Source organism: Orussus abietinus, unplaced genomic scaffold, assembly GCF_000612105.2.
Source record: "Orussus abietinus isolate OABI.00-Male unplaced genomic scaffold, Oabi_2.0 scaffold147, whole genome shotgun sequence".
Taxonomy (NCBI): Eukaryota; Metazoa; Arthropoda; class Insecta; order Hymenoptera; family Orussidae; genus Orussus; species Orussus abietinus.
Genome location: NW_019394313.1, coordinates 178362 through 202045, shown reverse-complemented (window position 1 = coordinate 202045; position 23684 = coordinate 178362). Strand labels below are relative to the sequence as shown.

General features: G+C 50.9%; 1 protein-coding gene across 7 annotated transcripts in view; it reads right to left on the bottom strand.

Annotated features, from left to right (window-relative positions):
* The window catches only part of LOC105695265 (sodium/potassium-transporting ATPase subunit alpha), an 83245-nt gene that overhangs the window by 26021 nt on the left and 33540 nt on the right, over window positions 1-23684 (bottom strand). Inside the window, exon 1 of one of the 7 annotated variants that reach the window (XM_012416676.1) lies at window positions 17835-17919. The exons of 4 other annotated variants lie outside the window; for them this stretch is intronic. In XM_012416676.1, the coding sequence (XP_012272099.1) occupies window positions 17835-17846 (12 nt within the window). In that variant the 5' untranslated portion in view covers window positions 17847-17919. Of the gene's footprint in view, window positions 1-16931; window positions 16951-17834; window positions 17920-23684 lie in introns of those variants that run through there. 2 more of the 7 variants (XM_012416673.1, XM_012416674.2) reach the window with 2 other exon arrangements.

Sequence of the window (23684 nt, the reverse complement as noted above, 5' to 3'; positions counted from 1 at the left end):
CCTTAATGCGAGAAATATAAGGGTGGCATGGATTATTGGAGAAACTTTGGGCGATATTCGTAGATAAGGGTAGATTTATGTCGGCTTAATTTCCATCTAGGCCAATGGGTGGATTGCGGGAGTCTTCGAGATGGTCAAATTGGAGAGTACTTGAGTAAATATGAAGAATCTTTACGGGTAGAAAGAAAGAAAAATTCTCGAGCCAGGGGTTAAGAACGGATAAGGAGAAAAGGGTTCCCTCGCCGTTAAGTCCCGTGTTTCGTGAAATTTTGCATCGACGCTCCTCGTCGCGTGCCTCGCGCGCATATTCCCCCGAAGCTCGAGGGCTCTAACGGGGGCAAGAGTTCCTAGGTGAAATTGGGGTGAAATCGGTAGATAAGGTTAAATATAGTTCGATTTAGAATGCGACCAGCGGGATGTCCTATGGGCTGGCGGCACGGCAGCGTCTCGAGCGACAAAGAACAATGGCGAGTGAAAATAATTCCCAGCTTCCCTCGAGGACGTACTCGACGTTAAATTTCATAGGCGTCTTCCTTCTTCGGTCTTATAACGCTTAATTTTCCTTTTAAACGGTCTGATGCACAAAGTAACAAGCGCGTTAAACCTCCTCCCACATGACGAGTTCCTCTAAGTGCGGGCAAACCGTTCTTCGCGATTTTTCGCCGCATCGGAATCTCGACAAAGGGACGATCCGAGTTCCTGCATTAAAAAACAAAAATTCCGATTAACGTTACCAAATGCGTCCGGTCAAAATAAATCATTTTGATTGCCAAAGCATGAGACCGAACGTAAGGTTACCCCAATTCCCAAACCGCTAGAGAAATTTCTGGTAGAAAATTATCTCATGCTTTTATTCCGATAAATAGCAAGGTTACATGTAACGATTTAATCCAGTTACCAGGCCTTAAAAAAAAAAAAATGTCCTCTCGGTATATCTTCGGCTTGTTATTCAAGTCCCGCATTAAATTTATACCCCGAACCCACATCGGCCTACCCTGTCGGGGGAATAATTGACTCGAGTCATTAGTAGCCATTGAAAGCCCCGTGCCGAGAATGTCTCATCACGGAGCGCGGCCGCTCGTCCCGATTCGTTCGAAATCCATAGAAATAAGGCCAAACACCCGTGGCACCTCGTCGGGGTTTAGGAGGACTCGGGTGACGGGGGCATTACGGAGCCGCGGTCCGTGGTACGGCACATCCCACGTCTCCGGGCGCGGCACGAAGCGCGGACGCGGCCGGTTTGCGGGTCGATCGCGCCGGATGTCGGCCCCCGAGAAAGCCGCGCATGCGAGTTGCGCCCCCGCCCCACCGTGCGGATCAATACCCAACCAGGCCACCTACTCCCCCTGTGCGTCGGAGACCCCTCCGGTGCCAGACCGTCGGTGCCCCCAGCCCCCGCCGCCGTCGGGCCGCGGGCTTCGATGCCCCGAGGGTCTCGGGGATTCTTGGGGATTTACGCGGAAACTTCCCCCCAGGCCCCTCGCCGCCCCTCCACCCGTGCCGTCCGGGCTCGACTAATGACCCCCCGCCCCCCCTAGTTATGCATCGCTGAGCGCTTCCGGGTTTCCCTCCTCGAGACCCCCAGGTTTCGGCTCGCGCAGATGCTTCAACCCCCCCCGCGGGTGCCCGCCAACGAGCGGAGGGCTTTGCCCCCCCTTCCTCCCCGACGAAGACGGCGACTCGCGCACCAGTGACCCGTAAAAGGCGCCGGCACGCCGGGTCGCGGATGCGGAAGACGCGCGGCGGCGACCACTTTGCGGGTCCTGCCTCTGCGGGGGTTCCGCCGCGATTCCGAGTCCCGGCCACGTCCGGGAGGGCAGGGCGACCTGGCTCGGGCCGTTCCGGGCGCTCGTAACGGCCTCCCCCTGGAAGTGTGCGGAACTCTCCCGCGGGACTCTTTCCGGGGACGTCGAGGGCCTCCTAGGGTACCGAATAGGGTCCGCAGTTAGTTGGACTCGTCCGGATGGACTCTCGATGGTGGCATTAGCCTCCATTTGGGAAGGTGGTGGTTCTAATTCTTCCCCAGGAGGTGAGGGCGACCAGTAGGGGCGACTCCGCCGTCGGAATAGGTAGCAATGCTCGACGCGATTATTCGGGACGCGGTGAAGACGTATCTGCCGTATCGTAAACGTTTAATTTCCGTAGTTGTCCGGATAGCTGGGAGCGTAGGCGGGGTATTTAATTAGTTCCACGGGACTCCTCGAATTATGAGGGAACGCGAGACGTCCCGAAGTTAGGAGGAGAGTCGGCGCGATGTTCTTCATAATTCTTTAACGAGTCGCGAGGTCGGAGGGGCATCTCCTTCGGGGACGAATCTCCCTCGGAGAAGTTGGAAAGTCCCTCGTTACCGTGTCTGAAAGATTTAATCCCGCGTTCCGTCGGGTTGGGCCGAACGGTAATTACGCCGAGCCCTGGCGGCCGACTCGACTCTTTCTTCGTCCCATTCGATGGCGTCTCTTGAAAGTAGAAAAGAGAGAAGCGACAAATGTACCTCGGGGGCTCGAGGAGCGGCGATCTATTAGGCGGATCGGCGGAAAATTCGAGGGGGGTAATGGCTTCTCAATAATGCCGGAAACCGGCGGCGTGTTATGGATTTCTCCGGAGCCTCGGTGAACACCTCTTTCTTCTGCGCATTCAGCGAATAAAGTGCCCCAGAGGAGAACTGCCTCGTAACGAACTCGATAGGATCGATGGGACGTGGAAACCCGCAGAGAGGTACGAGGGACTTCTGTTTCCGAGTCTCCCGGCTCCTCGGGATTTTCAATTCCGAAATGACCTTTTGTTCCGCGGATGGAAAGGACCCCGTCTCGTGGAAGGAGAAAGAAAATCCCGCCGGAAACCTCGCCATCTGCCGCACGTTTCGTCCCCCTCCGAAGGACGGGACCTAACCGAGGCCTTCGTCGGTGGAAACAAAGAATCGAATTTGACGCTCCACTTAGTAAGGAGAAGAGACCGTAAATCGGCCCCATTATGGAATTATTATCGAAAACTACTCGATGGGACTGGGCTCCGACCCGAGCTGGTTACTTTGCATTGGATCGATTTTTATTTAGATCGCGCAACGGGGACGACTACGTCGGACGGCGAAAGAAGCTGACTCTAAACATCAAGCGGGGCGTCCAAAGGACGTCGTCGGTAATAATTTTAGAATTAAAACGACAGGCCAAGTAATCGGCTTTGAATTGAAGGTCGAGCATAAAATTTTGCCTCATCGAAGAATACCAACGGTCGAGGGTTGAATTTTTTCCTGAGGGTACTGAGAGGAAATCATACCGATCGTTACCGCACGAGCTGCGAAATAGCTACCAATCTCTGAAAAGGACATGACATGTAACTACAGTTTGCAAATTTACTATATGTAACGTTCCTCCTTCTGTTCGTAGCTGTACATCGGAATTCCTTATACGGACTGATGCCTATTTGGATTAATAATTAGCAGAAATATTAAGAAAGGATAAAAAAGGAGCCAAAAGTCACGGAGCGTTCGATGGTACGGTCGGTCAAGAAAGGAGTCAGCAGTTGCAATTACATTCTTTTTTCACACAATCACTTTAGCCCCCCAGGTACACCAATAACCTGAACGCCCTGTATACGGCCTTAGCGACTGCAGGAAAGCAAGCCCGGGTTCTATCATCGTATCGGATCGATGGAAGTCCCCTAAAAGAGAAGACCAGCATTCCAAGGATTGCTCGAGGAGTCCCTCATGCAATTAGAAGGAAAGGTCCTCTCGGCAGGACGGGATTGATTTTTTTCCCCGGGTCGATCGAGACGCAGGATTTCCCGCCAGGGTGCCGAAATCCGGAAATCCGGTCCCCCCAATATCCTGGCCCGAAATCCTGTCCGCTCTCCCGAATATCTCGGCCCGTTAACGTCGCCCCCGTGGCCCTGCACATTTTGCGAAACTGCCCGGCTGCAAGGAGGAAAACGCAATTAACGTCTGACGTAACGAAGTTACATCGATCGGGCTGGCGTTGGCCCTCGGCGTTAGTGCCTCGCGCCACGCAGGGGGATCCTCAGCCTGGATTCTAACGAGTTAACGAGCATTCCTATACCTAGACACCGCGGTCGTGAGGTAAAAATTCCCTCGAACCGAGAGTCGAGATTTTCTCGAATGCCGATAAGAGTACCGACCAATAGAATCATTTTTCACGGTTACGATGCCAACCAGGTATTATTTTATACCAATCTCACGCATCGTAATGTCTAGGAAAACAGCGAATTACTTATGGGTATTTCTTTAAGAGAAGTACATCGAAGGCAGGATAGTTATCTCAAAGGATTTGAGCTCGGATTGAATTCTCTTACTTTTTTTTTTTAGTTAAATATAATATAGATCAGTAAATTAATGTAAAACGGTTACAACGTGTACGTATACATGTCGAGGAGCTTGGTATCTAAACGATAACGTTACGACAAAATCCTAATCGTGGTTCGATCATTCGTAGGATAAGTTCTACGCACGTCAAAGCTGACGTGAAGACGTCAATTTAAAACACAAATCGCAATCGACACGCTCCGAATCTTATCGGGAATTTTAGAGCGCTCGGATCGACAGGTGATAACCAATAATCAGGAGGGAAAAAAGAATTCATTTGACAGGATCAATTCACCAAGCTCGCCTTTCCTGACCGTCTAACTCGGTTATTTTCTCGAATAGGAGTTGGAAGTTAGCATTGGTCCCGAAGACCTCCTTGCTACTCATCGAAACACCTTACTGCATCGGTAACCAATATCAATGCCAAACAAAGAGATCCCCGAGGAATCCCCTGTGTCTAACTCCCCCTTTGTCCGTTCCAACTTTGTCTCAGCTTAGTTCGAATATTCCTGTAACGTGTTCCATTGGAACCTCCACCATGCACCTTGGCTTGCACTTCCCTATCCGGCAAGATTTTCGATTTCTTCGGTCCTCCTTTCCTCCCCAGATTCTAATTCAACCACAACATCCTCCCCCATGAAAATGTAGTCTCCACGCCACGGGTTTAATGAAACATGAAATATGGTCTTACGTGAACAATAATCCTCGACATAATGGGAAGTAAGGGTCGAGGCATGTTTAACCAAAGGACGTGTCCATTAACGAGTCTAGAAGTGTTGAAACAAATTATACGAGGTTCACATTTCTACCCTGAGAAAAAAAAAGAATTCATCCAATCAAAGAAATATTTCTTTGGTAAAATTACGTTTTCTTTCTCAGGGTAAATTCGACGCTCGTGGAGTAATTCTTAAATTTCTCGCAGGTGATAATTGGGTAATACGGTATTTAGTGGTTCGAGGATTTCTAAGGAATTATGTGAAAGAAAAAAAAAAAGAATTCATCCAATCAAAGAAATATTTCTTTGGTAAAATTATGTTTTCTTTCTCAGGGTAAATTCGACGCTCGTGGAGTAATTCTTAAATTTCTCGCAGGTGATAATTGGGTAATACGGTATTTAGTGGTTCGAGGATTTCTAAGGAATTATGCGAAAGAAAAAAAAAAGAATTCATCCAATCAAAGAAATATTTCTTTGGTAAAATTACGTTTTCTTTCTCAGGGTAAATTCCACGCTCGTGGAGTAATTCTTAAATTTCTCGCAGGTGATAATTGGGTAATACGGTATTTAGTGGTTCGAGGATTTCTAAGGAATTATGTGAAAGAAAAAAAAAAGAATTCATCCAATCAAAGAAATATTTCTTTGGTAAAATTACACGCTCGTGGAGTAATTCTTAAATTTCTCGCAGGTGATAATTGGGTAATACGGTATTTAGTGGTTCGAGGATTTCTAAGGAATTATGTGAAAGCTCAACTTTGGATATTATCCCTCCACTCTCGGTTTCGCCCTTTGGGAGCCATTCGTCCATTTCCTTCGGTCCGTAGTGGAACGTACGCGTACGAGGTCGGCCTTGCGTGCACCCTCGCAACGACGCAACGGCGCAACGAGTAACGTGCGGCCGGTGACGTCGGTGCGTAGCAGAAGGCTTTGCGAATTGGGTCAAGAGGGGAAGATTGACCGTTTAAGTCGAGAGTGCTTCGGCCATATAGCACCAGCTTCGAGAGCGAGCGAGTGAGCAAACCAAAGGAAGGGAGCAGAAGACAGGGCGACAGGGAGAAAAGGAGAGACTCGGACGAAGCGTTGTCCATTAGAGGATCCGATTCCGATTTTCCAAAGAGAAAGAGGGGAGTAGGGGCTGCGAGAAATTAAGACAGAGAGGGGGGGTAACTAGATATCGAGTAGATCCCTAAACAAACGGACAGGATTAATGTTATCCTGGAATCGGAACTCATTATCAGAGGGGCGCCGGTATAAGTTCACATTCTATATACCCCTTTACCTTAGACGTGATAATGTTTATACGCGTTCTTGAAACTCATGCAACTTGAATGGGACTCTACCAGCCGAGTGTCGTTAAACCTCGGCAATGCCTCTTGAATAATAATAATTCCTGTCACGGGACAAAGACTGAAGACTTTCTTCTTTTTTTTTTTTTTATTCCAGTGGTCTTCATTTCAGACTCTGAACTCGGCCAGACACCGTAGGTTATTCCAATATTTCCGGCATTGTAACTCCCAATGGAAATGACGGAAAGGATCGACAGAGAAGGGAGACAAAGAGCCCTCCACCACGAGAACCGTGGGCAGACGAAAGGCGGATTGAAGTCGTGTGCGAAGATTCTCCCTTTAAATTCGCGACCTGCTATTCTCGTAGCGATGGCGACTCAGCTCCGAAACTCTTGCTTGCCTTGCGTATTTATATTGCCACGACGAGCCGATCCCCGGCGTTCTCCATTCCGGGGATCGACATTTCTTTCCTTCATCGGTCGCTCCCACCGAGCGAAATAATGCGAAAACGAAAATTTGCATTTACCGTCTCGAACGTGGAGGAGAAACTCCTCGAGAGAAAATCGCCTCGGTGACTCGATGACGCGACGACCACTATTCGCCAATCCTTTAGCATAGAACAGTAGTAACCGTTATTAAATCATTTCTGCCATATTTTCCGGCTCCGTAATGCAGAAATTCGTTCGAACGAACTATAAGCGTCAAACCGATATCCACGCTGCAACCCTTTTTCCTGGAGCCTATGACGCACATGCGTCAACAATATCATATGACTACGTAACACTTGATTTCAGCGTCAATGGATCTTTACGAATTTTACGAATTTTACGTTATCACGTTTGCCAATAAAAGGATCGATCTGTCGGTTTTGTTCCTTTACCAGAGGTTGAAGAATCGCCAGATCGATCTTCGTCAAAGTTGCCGAAAAGTGTCTAGGCTCGGGATAGAGATCCGGAAAAAAGAATTGGGAATCCGTTACGTGGCTGAAACAAAACCGCTAAAATTCCCACGCAATTTTCCGCCCGAGCTGACAGGCCGCATTATCGCACGTCTCTCGGCGTGATTTATGCGATCTCCAGACGAGATGCGAAATGCAAATGGAATGCGAGGTGGTTTAAAGTGAATCGCGAGTGCGCGGTGGAGTGATCAGGTCTGACAAATATTGATTGCTTATAGCGTACTCCGATCGCGAGGGATAATTTGTAATAAATATGCTTGGAGACACAATAAGAATCCAACGTAACACTTTACCGACCGGAAGCCTAATAATCGGTTTTGCGATACCCGTGATCGCCATTTACTTCCAAATTCGCCGGTCGGTAAAGTGTTAACTATGACTGCTCATGACGACACACTGTATTCCGACGGTGATTATTATTTAACCGACTATTTTTAAATAAACCATTGCCACAACTGAGACTTTTTCTCGAAAGTGAAAATGACTAGCCGATGCAAATTCGTTTAAATCCCAGTCATTGGTATGGAAACATTTTCACGTATGAATTACTGCTGCTTAGTAACGTTGAAGGAGGTAAAGAATAGCGGGAATTTTCATGGTCTTACGGTTGTTATTAAATCCTGAAGGAAAATTGGAGATTAAGGTTTATGGTAGAAATTCTGTGGATGGTGTGACAATGGCATAAAGTGTCCTTGTCAATCGGGGAACATATCGTACCGGGTAAATGACAGTCCTTCAACGGCGAACGCGTCCTGGAAGGAGCTTAAGGAGTGCTCGTAAGTGCAATCGCATTCATGCGGTTCTTTTACTTCCTTTACGGTAGTTTCCACGAGAAATCTCCAGCCCTCTCAGGTAAAGCCGACCCTGTTAAAAGAGCGACGAAGACTATATCCAGAGGCGTTTCGTGGAAAAGACATTTATCGCGTGACGAGGAACTTGACGCAGATCGTAACCGTGGCAATGAAGAAAAGGAGGCTGGGAAAACGAGGAAAGGAAAAGACGTCCAGAAAGTATGTTTAAAAACGCAGGCAACACCTGAGACCGTTAAAAAAGAAAAAAGAAAAGACATCAAGAAACTGCTTGCATTCGTTCTCGTTAAAAGATTTGCGCGCTTGATCTGTTCCGAGAAGCGTTTATTTCACTTAAAAAGGAGGGCACCGTTTGGGTCCATTTTTTTTTTTTCAATCAACCCACGTAGCAAAATAAATACAAGAAATCGCGAAATATCGTCCTAAATGACAATTGATTAAATTGACATAAGTACGGAACTCGATTTAAAGAATAATTCAAGTTGTTACGTCGAAAGAAAAAAAAAAATGCCAATGAAGGAAATAGGAAAGGCAAAGATCGACGGTATCAAAACACGTGATCAGGATTAATAACCTCTGTACCTAGTTTCTATAGACAGTTATGAAACCTTTGACAAGGGAGTCGGGTCAGAGAGCCGGAATTTGACTTTCGGCTTCTCGGAGCGCAAACTACTCTCTATGGAAATGTCAACCGATCCAATTCGGAAAGTGTAATTCAATTTCGCCCAGTGTACTGCAATCCCTGATGACACGTAGGCCACGTGCTGATTCGAGATCACCCGTTGTCCTTTGACGCGTACCCGACTACTAACAATAGAAAAAATTCCTCCCAGAAATCGATTGCGTTTGACGGAATAGTGGAAATTCAATTAAGTAGTGGAAACAGGGAGTATCGAGGTGGGCCGACCGTTGCAGTATTCAAGCACGGTGCAGGATTTAAAATGGAGTAAAACCGGTGGGTAGGTAAAAAAATCGTTAGTTAAGCCATTAACGAAGTTCGATTCGGAGTTAGCATTAACCTTGATTGGGAGGGGGAGGGGTCGGGAGACACGAGTGCAGTCAGTGGATGCAGTGGTGCAAGAATCACAGAGTCGAAATCGCGGCGGTCCAATTAGGACCAGAAGAGGGAATTCCCCTCCTCTCATCTCAGTGCTGCACCTAGTTCACGGTCCCCGGTGCAACGTAACTGCATAATAAATTTGAGCGTGCCGAACGCACGTGTGCAAAATGACATGTACGACTTGGCCGTGCATCCGATGCTCGTCGGGCTATTTTCAACTTTATCTCTAGATTACGGCAATTTATTGAAGTAAATCTGCGACTCGCTCGATAAGACGGATGCGCGGTACTGCAAGACGCGGCGGTGCCGATGCAGTTATCGGCAGTATCACCGCAAGGGTCGCGGAGTCGAAATCGCGTCGATCCAATTAGAATCGAGATTCCCTCCCCGTGGCTCCAGTGCCGGACCTAGTTCACGGTCCCCGTGCTCTATCCCCGGCCAGCCGGCGCAGTCAATTGCATAATAAACCCACACAAAAGGGTCCCAGAGCGGCGAGCGCTCGATCGAACCGGTGTGACAAAGGACGCGGGCTTGGCGGATTGCAGCCGCGAAATCGAGAAATTTTCCCCGTCCGAGGCCAGTTGGAGCAGGTTGACGTGCAAACCGAACCAGCGAACACTCTTCGGACGGGTTTTCCGTCCGCCAGGGTCAAGAAGCGTCTTAAAAATGGACCAAGAGCCGCTTATTTCTGGTGTCAAGACATGCTACGCGGTCCCTCGCCTTCCTCAATGCCGTTGTCACTCGTGTTCATTCTTTTAACAGCGCCATCAAATCTGACAGCGAGACGTTCGGAATTCTTCTCGTATCGTTATCGTCCCGGATAAACAGTGTCATGGATCTCTTGTGGTATCGGATCCTTCTCGCGAGAACAATTTCTTGGCCGACATTCTCAATGCGTGAGTCAAGTGGCTACGAAAGAATCGGCTCGATTTTCATTGTCATTCATAGACCGAATGGCGAGGAACGAATTAGTGTCGCTTTTTCGATTGCAGATAGTGTCGTAGACGTTTTCGCCTCCGTCGCAAGTATGTTCCTTATTTTTAGTGTCTTTCCTGGACGTCGTTGTCGCTGCCACTTTTGCGGAAACTATTGTTGCCGCTTTCGTGAACCATGTCCGAAGTCGTAATCGTCGTCGTCTCCGAGTTCGTCGACGACCTCGAGGTCTTGGTAGTCGATCCATCGGTGTTCTGGTTACGCAAGTCACGGGTATGAACAGCCTTTTAAAGAAGATTAACGCCGGTGTGCGAATTAGAATTTCTTCAGTTGCAAATCCTCGGCAAGTGCGACCAGGCCCGGCAAGGATTTCAATCCAACGTCCGAAAGCATTTTATTTCACCGCAACAAATTTTCCGTGATAACCTCCCTTGCCTTCGCTTCCATAATTCGACCTCGCTCGTTTCATTATTTCAGCATTGCACTTCTGCCTTTCGTATTGTGCGTCCTCTTTACCAATAGCCGTCCACCGGGGCATTGATCTCTGACGTCGACATAATCCGACGATCTATTATTAACGTACGCTATGTCCACATCGGCATACATTTTTTACCGCACTTCTAACTCTTTCACGTATCAAACGAAACTTCCTCCCCGTTCATCCATGTTTAACTTCCCCATTCGGTTGTCCGACTTAAAAATTCATTTCTCGCAAAGCTCCCGTTTTTCCCCTTCCTTGCCTCCTCGATGCCTCTTAAAGAGCAAATGAAAGCATTTTCTCGTGAGGTCCTTGAGATGAAAAATTAAAATCTGACTTAGGAGAAATGGTTACTTCGCCTAGATTAAATTGTTAAATACATGCGTACTATTTTTCTGGCCAAAAATATGAGATGTTTCTAGCAAACGATTACCCGGGTACCATTTCCGGTAAATCCAAAGAGAACTTCTGGACAGAAGAACTCGAGTTTTCTCCTAGAAATTTATCCAGTAGTTTAGAAATCTGCAAATGACATTCGGACTTCGGTAGTCAGAATTTCCTAGACATACCGATCAGACTTTCATTAGCGGTAATTAGGGATCTTTTAATCGGGAACTTCTGGTAACATCTGGGTTTTATGAGCGTTATGTACTAGATTTTATCTCTCGGGAGGAACGTCGTAATCGCGTAATCAGGTTTGCCCATTTACCGGCTTGTTCGGAGAAAAGGGGGAGCGTCGGTCGGAAGGAAGCCTCATCTTCGTGGGTTTCGCTTCCCCCCGGGTTCGTCCGACGAATCCGGCCATAGGGATGCGAAAGAGCGGAGGCCAGTAACGCAACCCTCGGCTGGCCAATGACCGCAGTGGGGATGACTACTCCACGGAAAACATCGGTTCAACGGAAGACCCATAAATGCCTAAGCAGAAGTCTTTGAAGGCGGCAATTAAAGCAGACGGTTTCCTTCAACTGGTTTCCCGGGAACACCCCCTTTCGATGCATTTTTCGTCTCCATATCCTCCTCGCTTTCGCCCACGGCGCACAGTGGGCTAGAATCCCAAAATCCTGGCCATTGAGATCCCACGAAAGACCGTTAAATTAATTCTCTCCTTTTTGAGTAATTAAATTCGTCCCTTAGATAAAGAGGAAATGTCTCGATGCTACACGAAATATTGATTCAGGTGTTTCGCGTTATCCGAAATTTTAAAACGTTTCCATGTTTAATAACTTTTTCGTACCGCAATTTCCACATAATGTAAATTCACTAATGAGAAATTACATGCTCGATCAAATTCATGTAGGAAAATTCAGTCCACTCGATTTAATCATTTAAAATACCGGCTTGCCCTCGTAAGTCTAGAGAGGAGCTGTCACGCACGGAGTAACCTATTTTCCCCGGAATTGTCAGAATGACGGCCGTAATTGTTTTCAATATTGCCGTCTATCCGATAATCGAGTTGCGCCAAGGAAAACCCTTTACCACGAGGCGTCGACCACTCCGTAATTAAATAACTCTTGAATGGTCGCGACGAGTTTCGCTCCTCGAGTTATCGCAGCAAAAATAGAAGGTAAATAAAACCTGTCGATACGTTGGATAATGCATATAGATTTTCCTCGAAGACTTCAAGGGATGAATAAAATATAAGAGAACGTCAACTATATCGTGAATTACAAATATTGAAAAAAAAAAAAAGAAGAAATTAAATGAACGTCAGGAAATTTTTTCGATGCTCTTGGAAAAGACCGATAACAGGTGAAAAGAGAAAGGGGAATGGACGGTCAGGTCCAACCGAGTATTTTTGTGTGTACTTTTAGTTCTGGCTTTTGGAAGATTTTCGAGGAAAATCGAGGCCTTGGCCAGGAGAGGACGGAGAAATCCTGACGGCGAAAGTGGCATTCCGGAAGATCGTTGGCACGGAGTCACTTACGTACCGGTATAGGGTGGAAATGACCAGAAATGGAATTGGAATCGAAATGTCAGATGAATTATAAATAGGTTACGATCGATAAACGCCCCAGAATAAGACTCGCCGTCGGCGCCATCTAGTCTGCACGGTCTTTCCCGTCTTCGGCTGTTACTACCCCCCGCGAACCGCGTGGGGGCGGTGGGGGTTCCTCCCTTCGAAGCAAAGCCCCGAACAAACCTCGAAAAGCGGCGAGCACCCTTTCTCCACACTGTTCGTAGGGGGTTATTTTCGCAAGAACAACCGACGAAGTTACGCAGACCCGACAACTACGAAACCTGCATTTACACCTCTAACATACAAACGGAAGATTTCCACCCCTTCCGAAGCCCAGCCGCGACCTAAAAATCGAGGCGACAAAGGGTTAAAATAATTATTAAAAAAACCGCATCCCGGGCACTTTGATGTCAACGGTGGAAGTCAAAGACCCTACGTTCCGGGAAGATGAGCGGAGAGGAATTTAATAAAATACACCTGTCGCAGCCAAGGGCCACCGTGAGGGAAGAAGGGGGCGAGAAAAAACAAAGTCCACAAGGTTGAACAATATCCACGAAATGGCGAGAGGAAGGATGAACTCCACCTTTTCGACCACCGTGGGTAGTGAAATCGATGGTCTCGTTCTGCCGACTTTCGAACTCAAAAGTCACCGACAAAGAAGAGAGGATTCGCGAAGAAGAAAAAAGAAAAAAAAAAGAGTACGGAGGAAATAAACGTAAAAAAAATTGACCTCTCTCGGAGTCCGATTCGTAGGTTCCGCCGAATCGGGAAATCGGAAGGAGAATCGATCAATCGGGGGGTGCGCATCGAGGAGCCGCCATGGGGGGGGATCTTATTGGTCGTATCTGCCGAAATTTGCGGAGGTCAGCACCGACCGAGTGGCTCGTCCGATTTCGACGAAACGGCGGAAGTTGGTTTAGGAAAAACCTCCCCCAGGACACGAATCGATGAGGGATGCGTTCCAAGTGGGTCCTGCGAGGTCAGTGCTGCGAGGGGGGCAGTTTCCTGGGAAATGGAGGGCGGGGGAGAGACGGGGGACGATTTGGCAAGAAAACTGCGAGAATAAGTGGACCCACCGCCCTGGGAGGGGTAACTGCATTCGGAGGCGATCGAAGAATACGAAAGCCGACACCGGGAGAAAAATCGGGCAAACCACTCGGCGTCCATTTGCACCCCCCGACATTTTCGACCGAGGGAAATTGCACGGGCCCGAATTGTCGCTCCTCTAAGCCTCCTAAAAGTATAGCGTTCCGTGCCAGGGGTCGATCGCCCGGCGTTTCATTTTCAGGGGAGGGAGTGCACCCCACGGGGCCGCGAGTCACGCGTCACGCAAATTCAATTTTCCCGAAGCGCAGTTCCGTAGTTAATAAGCACCGTGCCCCCCCCCTTGAGTTCGTCTTGCCGCAGCCAATTTCGAAAGTGCACCGAGAAAAACATCCAGCCAATTTCGAGGGAAACCAATCCACGGGCGCTCAATTCGGCCTAATTGAACCTAGGAATCGGGGTTTAATTAATTAATTCGAGCGAGACAGGTTTAATCACTTCGGCTCGAGTTCCTCGGTTTTTTGGCCCCCTGCGTCCTGCTTCCGGTTAGAGTCCCTCGATTATTAATTCCTTCTCACCTGCGACACGGTACCGATAAGCGGTGTCTTAATAATATCGGATTAACCGGTGTCTTAGCCCGAGTCGCTAATAATTCATCGCTTAATTTCCTCCTTCCTGGTTGCCCTCCATCTTTTGCATACGCAAGTAAGTGGACGCAGCGGAGCGGCCGCGGTTAAAGGGTTACGCAAGCAGTCACACCTCGCCTATCCAGCTGCGTTTTCCGGCCGCGAATCAAACGAATGTGGGTCGATCTTGATTTCCAATTGACGTGCGCGTCCCCGACCCTGAAGTAACAGCTGATCTAGTCTCGGGAAGGAAAGAGATACGCGTAAACATATATATACACGTGCGCGTGTACGCGTACATGCAGAAGTACATGTATACGTGCGTCCCGAAGGAGTAAGTAGGTGTCCAGTAAAAAGCTCGATCGCCCTCTTAATTAGCTCGTTTAGGCTTTTCCCGGAAAAGTCAAAGGATCGCTCAGTGGGAATTTCCAGAATGCTCGGCCCGGTCAATCGAGGCGACCGGAAGAGACGAAAAGAGAGGGAGAGAAAGAGGGCGAAAGGGAGCTTTCCAGGGAAGTTAAAGGTCACTCTCATGGAGCCAGATCGGCGTTCTTCCGTGCGCGATAATCTCTTCTGGTATAAAGGTCGCGAGATTTTCCGACCATCCGGCCACATAACATTTCCCGGATGTGTCTTTTTCCTCTCCTTCCGTATCCTTTACCGTCCTCTCCTCCTTCCCTCTCCTCCGACATCGCGACGCGTCCCGAGCGTCGAGCGAGCTTCTCGCGAAATGATCGACACTTCATAGTTCCGGCTTTTCCGGACGCCTCCACGCGGAAACTCAGCCCGATAAAGCCATCCCAACTATTTCCCTCTCGCCCTGGCTTTCCGATAAGAATTCATTCCCGGCGTAATTTCGCAACAGCGAGGATTGCCGCCGCTGAAAAGGCATCCGTGACGGAATTTTCCAACCAGGGTTCGCGTCGGCGCCGATAGTATCGCGTATTCGTGAACAGACATAATTCCACGCACGCCCTTGAAATCTCGACCACTCCCAATTATCGATTCCCACATCCGTAGAATAAATCCTACTCCCCGAATAATTCCCGCAGTCCATACGAGTCGTTACCGCGACGCGAAGCCTCTCGCCGTGTCGTTTCGTCCAGCAACGAGACCCGCCATTGCTGGAACCACGGTGTGACGTAATTTCCCAGCCAGGGGGGGCGCAGCTCTTTCAGCGGCGTGCGGCCGCGCGTGCACGGGCGTGCATCCGCGCGTGGGCCACGCGCGCGACAAAGAGGCGGAAACCCCGAGCGCCGAAGAAATTTCAATGAATGGAAAATGTCGGTAAGGGCCCTCTTAAAAGGATCGACCTTTTCAATTGACGAGCCGTCCTTGGCCGAGCGTCACACGAGAGCTAACGAACGCGCGAACGAGTCGGCCGCGACCCGGAGCGAGGGCGATCGCGGACTCCTCCCTGTCTCCTGCGGTTTCCGGTTCCTAAGGCCGGAAACGGAAGAGAGGCCGGGGACGAGGTCGCCTTTCGAAACGGCTCCGGCGGAGAAGCGCTCGCCCCCTCGAGGGCTGCCCAAGGGACGGCGACTGCGCGGGCGGAAAATCACTAGCCGAACGGGACCGTCGGGCGGCGACGATCGGAGATCACCCAGGATCCCGGACGCAAAACCTACCATCTAGGATGCCTTCGAGAGAGAGACTAAAGAACCTACGATGGAGTTTCGCGAGGTAGAAGCGGAACTCCGTCGTCGAGGAGACACGTCGAACAAGGGTGTGGGCGGTTTCGAGGGGATCGCTCGCCACGGTCGATAGAGGCCGAAGCGAGGGCGTTTCCTCCGGGTCGCGGAAACGTCCCCTCGCCGGCCGGAAGTAGCTGAGCGATATTCCGGGAGTTCGACGAAGCGGAAGGTCGAGAGCGGCGGCGGTCTCGGGGCCGACCGGAGCGTCCCCTCGAAGCGGAGCCGAGAGGGTTGATCGAAGCCGGGGGCGAGCCTGCGCGACGGAGCGAGGTTATAGGCGCTTCCGGTCCGGCCGGAAGCGCGACGTCGGGGACCTCCGCGAGTCGCCACCGGAAGCGGCAATTACCGCGCGGAAGACCCCGGTAGAGCGTCTCGGGGGGGGGGGGCGAGGAAAGGCAAGGGGAACCCCCAGGATCGCCCCGGGTCCTCGAGCTTGCGCAGAGGGTTTCGAGAAGCTCCGGACCTGGGGTAACCTGGTACGAGGAGTTCCTCGAGGAGGAAGTCGACGTTCCCGAAAAGGCAAACCTCCTCCCGGTAACCGGGACCACGGGGCGATCGATTCGGCTCGTCGCCCCCGAGCCGGTTACCGCGACAGCCGTGGAGAGATCGGGGTCGGTCGTCTCCGGAAGACAACCCTGACCCATCGCCGGATCCCCGGATTCTTTTCCTTCTCCCTTCCTCTGCATCCCCGTCTATCTCTCTCTCTCTCTCTCTCCGGCTTCCAGCCGCGTCAGCGCTCGGAAGGTTCGGCCGAGCTTTCGGGCCGGCGCGAGAAAGAGAGAGAGAGAGAGAGGTGCTCCTAGAGGGATCGCAGCTGGTCCGTGCGCATGCGCGCTGGCAAGAAATCACTAACCCGACGGAAAGCCGAGCTCGCGGCCGAGAGAGAAATTCCTCCGCGAGGAACGGAGCCACCTTGGCAAAAACGGGTCCTGAGGGCCGCGGAAACTCCGTCCCCCGGGAGAACCTCCACCTCGAGGCCCTCGGCGCTACCCGGCGACGCGGATGAGAAAACCACGGGCGAGGGGTCCTGCGAAGCTCCAAGCCGAGCGCAATTACCATGGTCGGAGGTCACTGGCAGCTGCCTCCCGCGGAGTCGCGACCGCGAACAATCGGCACTGGGTATCGCGTTATCACTGGGAGGCACTACCGTCCGCGCGAGCGAAGCTTTTCGAGGCGGAACGCGGAAGAACGCGATCTCTCTCCCTCCCTCTCGTTCGATCTCTCTCTCTCCCTCTCTCTCCCACCCTCGGAGCTCCGATCGAAGCTTCTCTTTGGCGCGGCGGTTACACGAGCACCGCGGACCGCCGTACAGCTGCTGTCTCCCTCCAGCTCGTTCGAGGCCGCGCGCAACCTCGCGCGCGCACCCGCGCGGCCGCGAGCGCCCGCAAGCTCGAGGCCAGAACCTCCGAATATGCTCGGCGAAGACCTCTCCCAAAGAGGGAGCCGATCGAGTTTTCGCATGCCCGTCGATCGATTCTCCGAGGGTCGGGAAGGCGCGATCCCGTTCTCTCTCGCTCGCCCTCTCGCGGCCTATCTCTATCTCCCTCTCGCCCGGTCCGCCCGATCGGGTCCTCCCGACTCCATTGGGCCGCTTTCGGTCCAACGACCCCGTTTTGGACCCCGCAAGCTTCCTCCTCCCTCGTACCGGCCAAAACTCGTTCTCTCTCTCTTGCTCTGCCTACAAGCTACGCGGATCTCTCTCGGAGGTCCGACGACCTCTTTTCGAGCCTCACCTTGCAAGCTCCCCGCGCCCTCGGCCGCCCCACCCACTTTTCCCTCGTTCTCTCTCTCTCTCTTTCTCTCTCGCATTCTCTCGCATTCTCTCGCTCCCTCTCTTTCTACCTCTCATCGCCCAGAGCGCTCCGTCGACCCGACTCCTCTTAGGGTTATACGCGGCGAGGCACTTTCGGCTCCTCCTGCGGCCCGGCCCACTCTCGCCTCTCTGGAACTTGCACCAACCTTGTCACCCATGGCTGCGGCGAGCGGTGTTCGATGTGAGCGAAGTTAGCGGCGCGGCTTCGGGTGGACCAGAGACTGACTGGCGTTCCGTGCCGTCGAGGACCGCCGGCATCATCGACCCGTCCTCCCCTCCACGGCCGCGCCGCCCCCACTCCGCCGCCGCGCTGGCCGCCCGACCACGACCCCCGCCGCCGCGCCCGACGCACCGCGCAAGCTCGGCCCCGCCAGCGGCGCTCATCCGCCCCCGGCGGCCCCGAGACCGCGAGGCCGCGGCCCGCGCCGGCTCCCGCGCGAGAACCCCTGCCGCGCGATCTGTGCTACTGGGCTACGCGCCGACCGCCGCCCCGCCCCCTCCGCCGCGCCGGCAGCCAGCCAGGCTTCGCTCCGTCCCTCTCTCGCGCACCCGCCGAGGCCTCGCGCCCTCTCTCTCGCCAGCTCCTCGTCGCGCGCCACCGGAGTAGGCCCTCTCGCTCCCGCTCGACGTCCAGCTCGAGCGCTTCCGACCGAGCCACCGGAGGTAAGAGAGGGACCGCCAACGGCGCTTCGCGCCCGACGAACGCGGACCCGCGTAAGCCCGACCCTATGGGAACGTATGACCGCCGGTCTGGGTGACAACTTCGGGAAACACCGTCAAATCGCTCCCAATTAGGGGGGATTCGACGCCGGACGGGGTGAGAACGCGCGACCCTCCCTGGACCCGGACAAGCGACGACGGGTCGGGTTTGGTTATTAAGGAGATTCGATTTTAGACTTCTGCCTTGTCGCGGGATTAGTCCATGACTATCGCCAAGTCCTCCTGCGGATGCTGTACCCCGTTTATCGAGGAGATCGACGGGACGGATTTTTTATCGGGCAGTTTTTCTTTCGTTCGACGCGGAATCGCGGAACGGGAAACGTTATCCAGTTCAAACGTCGGCTCGGCCGCGCAGAAATTCGACGTAAGCGGCCAATGGTACGCGCGCCGGGAGATTCCTCGGCTGTTATCGGTGAATTAGGTCGGTGTCATTTTGCATTTAGCTTCATCCAGAAAACTCTCTCCTGGCCAACCCCGTAACTCGTGACATCCACCGGAACCGTTCCAGCATCCGCCTAAACCCAACCTCAATGCGGAACGTGGATTCGTCCTCGGAAATGACGGAAGCCAACGGAGCCCGCGTTCCCGGGGCCCGGAGCGTCGAAGTTCCACTATCCACCCGCTCGGGTACGAGCCAGCCGCGGGAGCCGGCGAGCCGAAAGTGGAACTCTGGATATTCCGAGTCCGCAACGACCCACCGTCGCTGGCTTATATCCTTGTCCGAATTATTCTCCGCGACCACGACCATCCGACCTAACTTTTCGAGCCCTCCGCGTGCCTTTTGCACGTATGTCTCTTTCACTTCCCTTTTACTAAATACGAGCAAACCCGTTACTCATTACTACGTATCATTGTCTTTGCCCTCTCATCGGAATTCTTTTAATCACCAATCTCCTCGAAAATCGAGACACTCCGGTTCGCTAATAATCGCTGAATTTACCGCCGCGAGTGGTCAATAACGCTTAATTCCCCCCTCTTGACGGCGAGCGAAGTTTAGGACCGCACCCCAACAACGGGGTCGGTAAGTGACCAAAGTAGGTCCCGCTTTTACCGGTGCACCTTTGTCTGGGCTGCCTCGAAACCTGGTTCGCCGCAGTTCGGGAGTGGTTCGGCATTATGCGCGAGCCGTGCCTCGTCGATAATCCGATTTCGGGGGAGGATGACGTTTGTGCGTGAACGGGGGCCGGCCGGCTCCGGAGGAGGTCCATCGCGGCGTCGCCCGTCCTTTCGTTTCCTGGTCGATACGCGCCTGTTTATCAGCGTTATACGCGCTACGTCGACATATCGCGAGCCGGCCTCGTCAATGAAACTCTCGCGGCGTCGACGGCCGTCTCGCAACGCGCGTGCGAACTAGAGCTCTAAACACGGGAAGTTACGTAAGGAACGATGAGAAATTCCTGCCAACTTATCGGTATATCTCCCCAAAGCTTTTTATCTAAAGAAATTAGGAGAATTTAAATATTCCCGAGGGAGCGATTGTACGTTATCAGTGTCCAATCGAAACCTCTCATTCGCTTCGTCGGATTGACGAAATTTCAGCCCTGATCTGGGTCAACGTTGTACGTAAATGTTTTTACTGGGTAGTAAATAAAACTCTATAATTAATATATTTTTGATAGTATTTAAGACTCTGCACTGAAATGGAACGATACTTACATGAAGAAATCTAAAGACAATTTGAGGTCTTGATGATTAATGAGACCTCGCTGTTATGTAACGAGGAGTTTGTTTGGTTTATTTATTTATTTATTTATTTATTTTTTATGTAAGGGGGCCCTTTCTCTGCCCCTCGTGTCTCGAGGATACGTGGGCTTCTTCGCTCGATCTCTCTCGCTCCTCCGCCAGGCCGGCTCTCGCCCTCTCTGTCGCACTCGGCGACCATCCACGACAGCCATGGAGGCTGGAAAGGAGCAGAGCGCGGAAAATCGCGACACGTCGCGCCCGATTATTTTTACCCTGTCCCTGTCCTCGATCGCCTTCGACCCTGAAGGGAGACGCTCGAACGGCCGAGCGAGTCGAATATAGGAAGAGTCACGCCCGGGAGACTTACGAGGACTTCCAGCTCGAAAGAGCCCTTCCTCTCCCGAATCTCCTAGGGTTACCCTCAGAATTGGGTTACGGGAGTACTCGCACCCTTCCGCCGATTTTTCACCTGGAGCTGCTCGCCCCCTTCCCATTATGTCATCGCCCCAGTGAAGGTGCCTCTTTGAAAAATGCCGAAAAAAGGGGCACGACTCCGCTTTGTAACTCCTTTCGGAATCTCTCGGGAATCCTTGCCTTACCGTAACTTCCCGATTCCCGCTTAAAGGGTAACGATCCGCGGTTCTGATGCCGTCATCGACCCCGACGGAGTTCCTCCGAATGAAGATCTCCCTTCTCCATATTCAAGAGTTAACGACACGTGATAACGTTATCGACGCGAAAGGCCGATTTCCCGGCACTTGGGGGTCTGGACATTTGCGAGGACTTTCTTAGAATGTCCCTCGGAATTAGGTTACGGAAAGAACAGGGAGGCAGGGGCTATCGATCGGAATTTCATTATCTACCCTCGCGGCGTTGGTCCAGCCATCTCGGTCATTTCGTTCATTTTCCCCGTATTTCCCGAACGTCGAAATTCTCCCCGGGTAAACGTTCGGTTACCAGACCGCCGATTCGATTCTTTATATTATATCTGCGATTTCCTGGTGGAGTCGGCCACTACGGAGGCAATATCCAATTACAGTTGGGTACAGTCTTCGGACTTCTCGGTTACTTTTTCCTCCCATCGACCTCGTTGGACCCTCTTTCGAGAGTGGCGTCGATAGTAACGTCTCGCTATAAACTCGAAGGGGTTGACGAGTGTCGCGGAGTTCCCTTCGTATGGGCTCTGCACATGTATACGGTCCATCGCCTTCTCAATTTCCGACCTCTCGAGGATCTTTACCCAGGCTAGAGGAATCTTCCTCGAGAGGTGTAACTCCCTCGAAAAGAGGGCCTGAAAGGTTCCGCTCTTTATCCTGCCGCTTTTATGAACCTATTTCGATCGTTTTAGGCGCTTAAACCTCCTCCCCACAATTTTTCTCACGGTCCGACCTGGATTTGTCGTTCGATTTACAAGCGACCTGGTTCTACCTCGCAAACGGAGTTATGTATAATACTTCGCGGAAGAGCAAAACTAAAACTAGATTCACGAACCAAGGCGCGAGGAATGAATTATCGAGTTATGATTCCTCGTATTGTCTCGCCAGGTCGTTGCTCTCCACTCTCGATCTTGAGAAATACAGATTCCATACATCGGCACGTAAAATAAAATGAGGAAATGCGGCTGCGGAATTCATGCAAAAAAAAACAAATTAGTAATTAATATAACCGTCAAGAAAAAAAATTCTTAATAATAAAATTAAAATATCTTGGCGGGTAGCAATCAATTTTTCGAGGAGCCACTCGTGACCGATTAATTCTATTTTGACAGGTATAACATGGTAACACATTTTATCGGTAGCATCGTGTAGGTAATTGAACATAAAAGTTGAGCAGATGTAACGTCTGCATTATTGAGCAGGACATTTGGAAGTCTATGTTTCATTATTCCCTTCTTCCTCTCCCGCGGCACATCCTTACAGAGGCGAAGACTCTTTAGAGGAGTAATCTCCCCTACAAGGGGCCCTAAAAGGTCTCCTCCAGGGAAGGGCAAACTGTAACCTAATTACGAATTTAATCACTCTCTACCCCAATTACGAGGCTGACTTCTCGGCGATACGTGGTTCGATTTAATCCTGGAAAAGCTATGTTACCCCCGGGATAAATCTTGGGAATTAATGCTAAACAGCTTTACAAGACGATCTAACTAGAATTGATTGAAATTCAATAAAAAAAAAAATTATTTAACGTAGAGACAGGATTAAATTGTCATTCCTCCATTCGCTTTCGGGGCAGTTTTGCAGAGAACACAGCCTCGGAAGATTTAAAAGTGCTCGCGACGCATTCGGTCGCACGTCGGTGCACCCACCACGAAGTCCTGCCTGGATTTGTCGCGCGTTTCACAAGTGACCTGGCACTTTAGCCCAGAGACGAAGTGGCGCTCCAAAGAGTCGCCATTTCGCCAGAAGAGGAGACAGAAGAGAAAGAGCTTTTCGATTAACCACGCAAGGCTGCGGCCGTAAGAATCCTCGGTGGTAGAACAAGCCTTAGAGTCCGCCGACGACGTGAAACTTCTTCGCGGGGGTCGGGGTCGGTATCGTCTTCATTATGACCCCAGGACGAAAGGATTAATTGAGCTCTCGGAAGGAAGAACGCCGCGGAAAACTTCGAGGGGCCTTTAGAAATTCGGAGGCGTCCCTCGAATGTCCGTAAGATCATGTACCGCTGTATGAAGCGCTTCGTGTACCAGTCCATTGTAATTCTTGAAACCGGCATTCAAGTCATTTGGCTAATTGCAAGAGAGACGCTTATTTAAACAGCCCCGGGAAGCAAATTACCTAGCCGTTTACGAATCTTACACGTAACACACCTACACTAGGCCTGCCCCCACGTTGCGTTAAATTAACTCGGCCAAATAACTGCGGGGAATTCCGATAAGGGAGGAAACTAGTTAAGGAAAAAGTAAAATGAGAGCGTAGAGGGTCGAACACGGAGTGCGGATTTATCCAACGTGTACTGAGCGAGAAAACCACTTTCTATAAAATATGGAATTTCCCCGACGAAAAGATTTCCAGCTGGGAGAATACATGGAATCTTGTGCTCCAAGCTTGGAGGAATGAAAGCCACTTTTTTCTTCTTCCTTTTTCTCTTTTTTTACCATGCCGAGGTAGATATTAAAACCATGTCCAGTGTCTCCTGGAATGTGCGGTGGGAGGGATTGTTTTATATTTAAAAGAATTAGAAAAAAAAATATCACATCGTCGAATTGGTCTGTAGCTTGCAGAAGAATGTAATGGCAGGTTGACCCGACGTTACAGTTGGCACGGTTTCGGAAAAATGATCGGAAAACATCCGAGAATGCGCGGATCGATTGACCTCGAAGGAGGATTCACGACTTTATTACCGTCTGACAAATCCTACCGAGGGGAGGTTTTTTTTCCCCGATCTTGTAGCGGAATAAAATAAAACAAATAGTCTCCTCGAGGAAGCCGAATACAAAAGGAGGTCGGAGGTAAAATACACTTGAAGGAATTTCGCTCAGTGACACGCGAGAGGATCCTCGTTCAAACGAAATAAAAAGGATTCGGACGTCGAGGAGGGATACCAAGCCAATGTCATACGTAAAGAAAGACTGTTACGGGGATTCTGATGGTGAA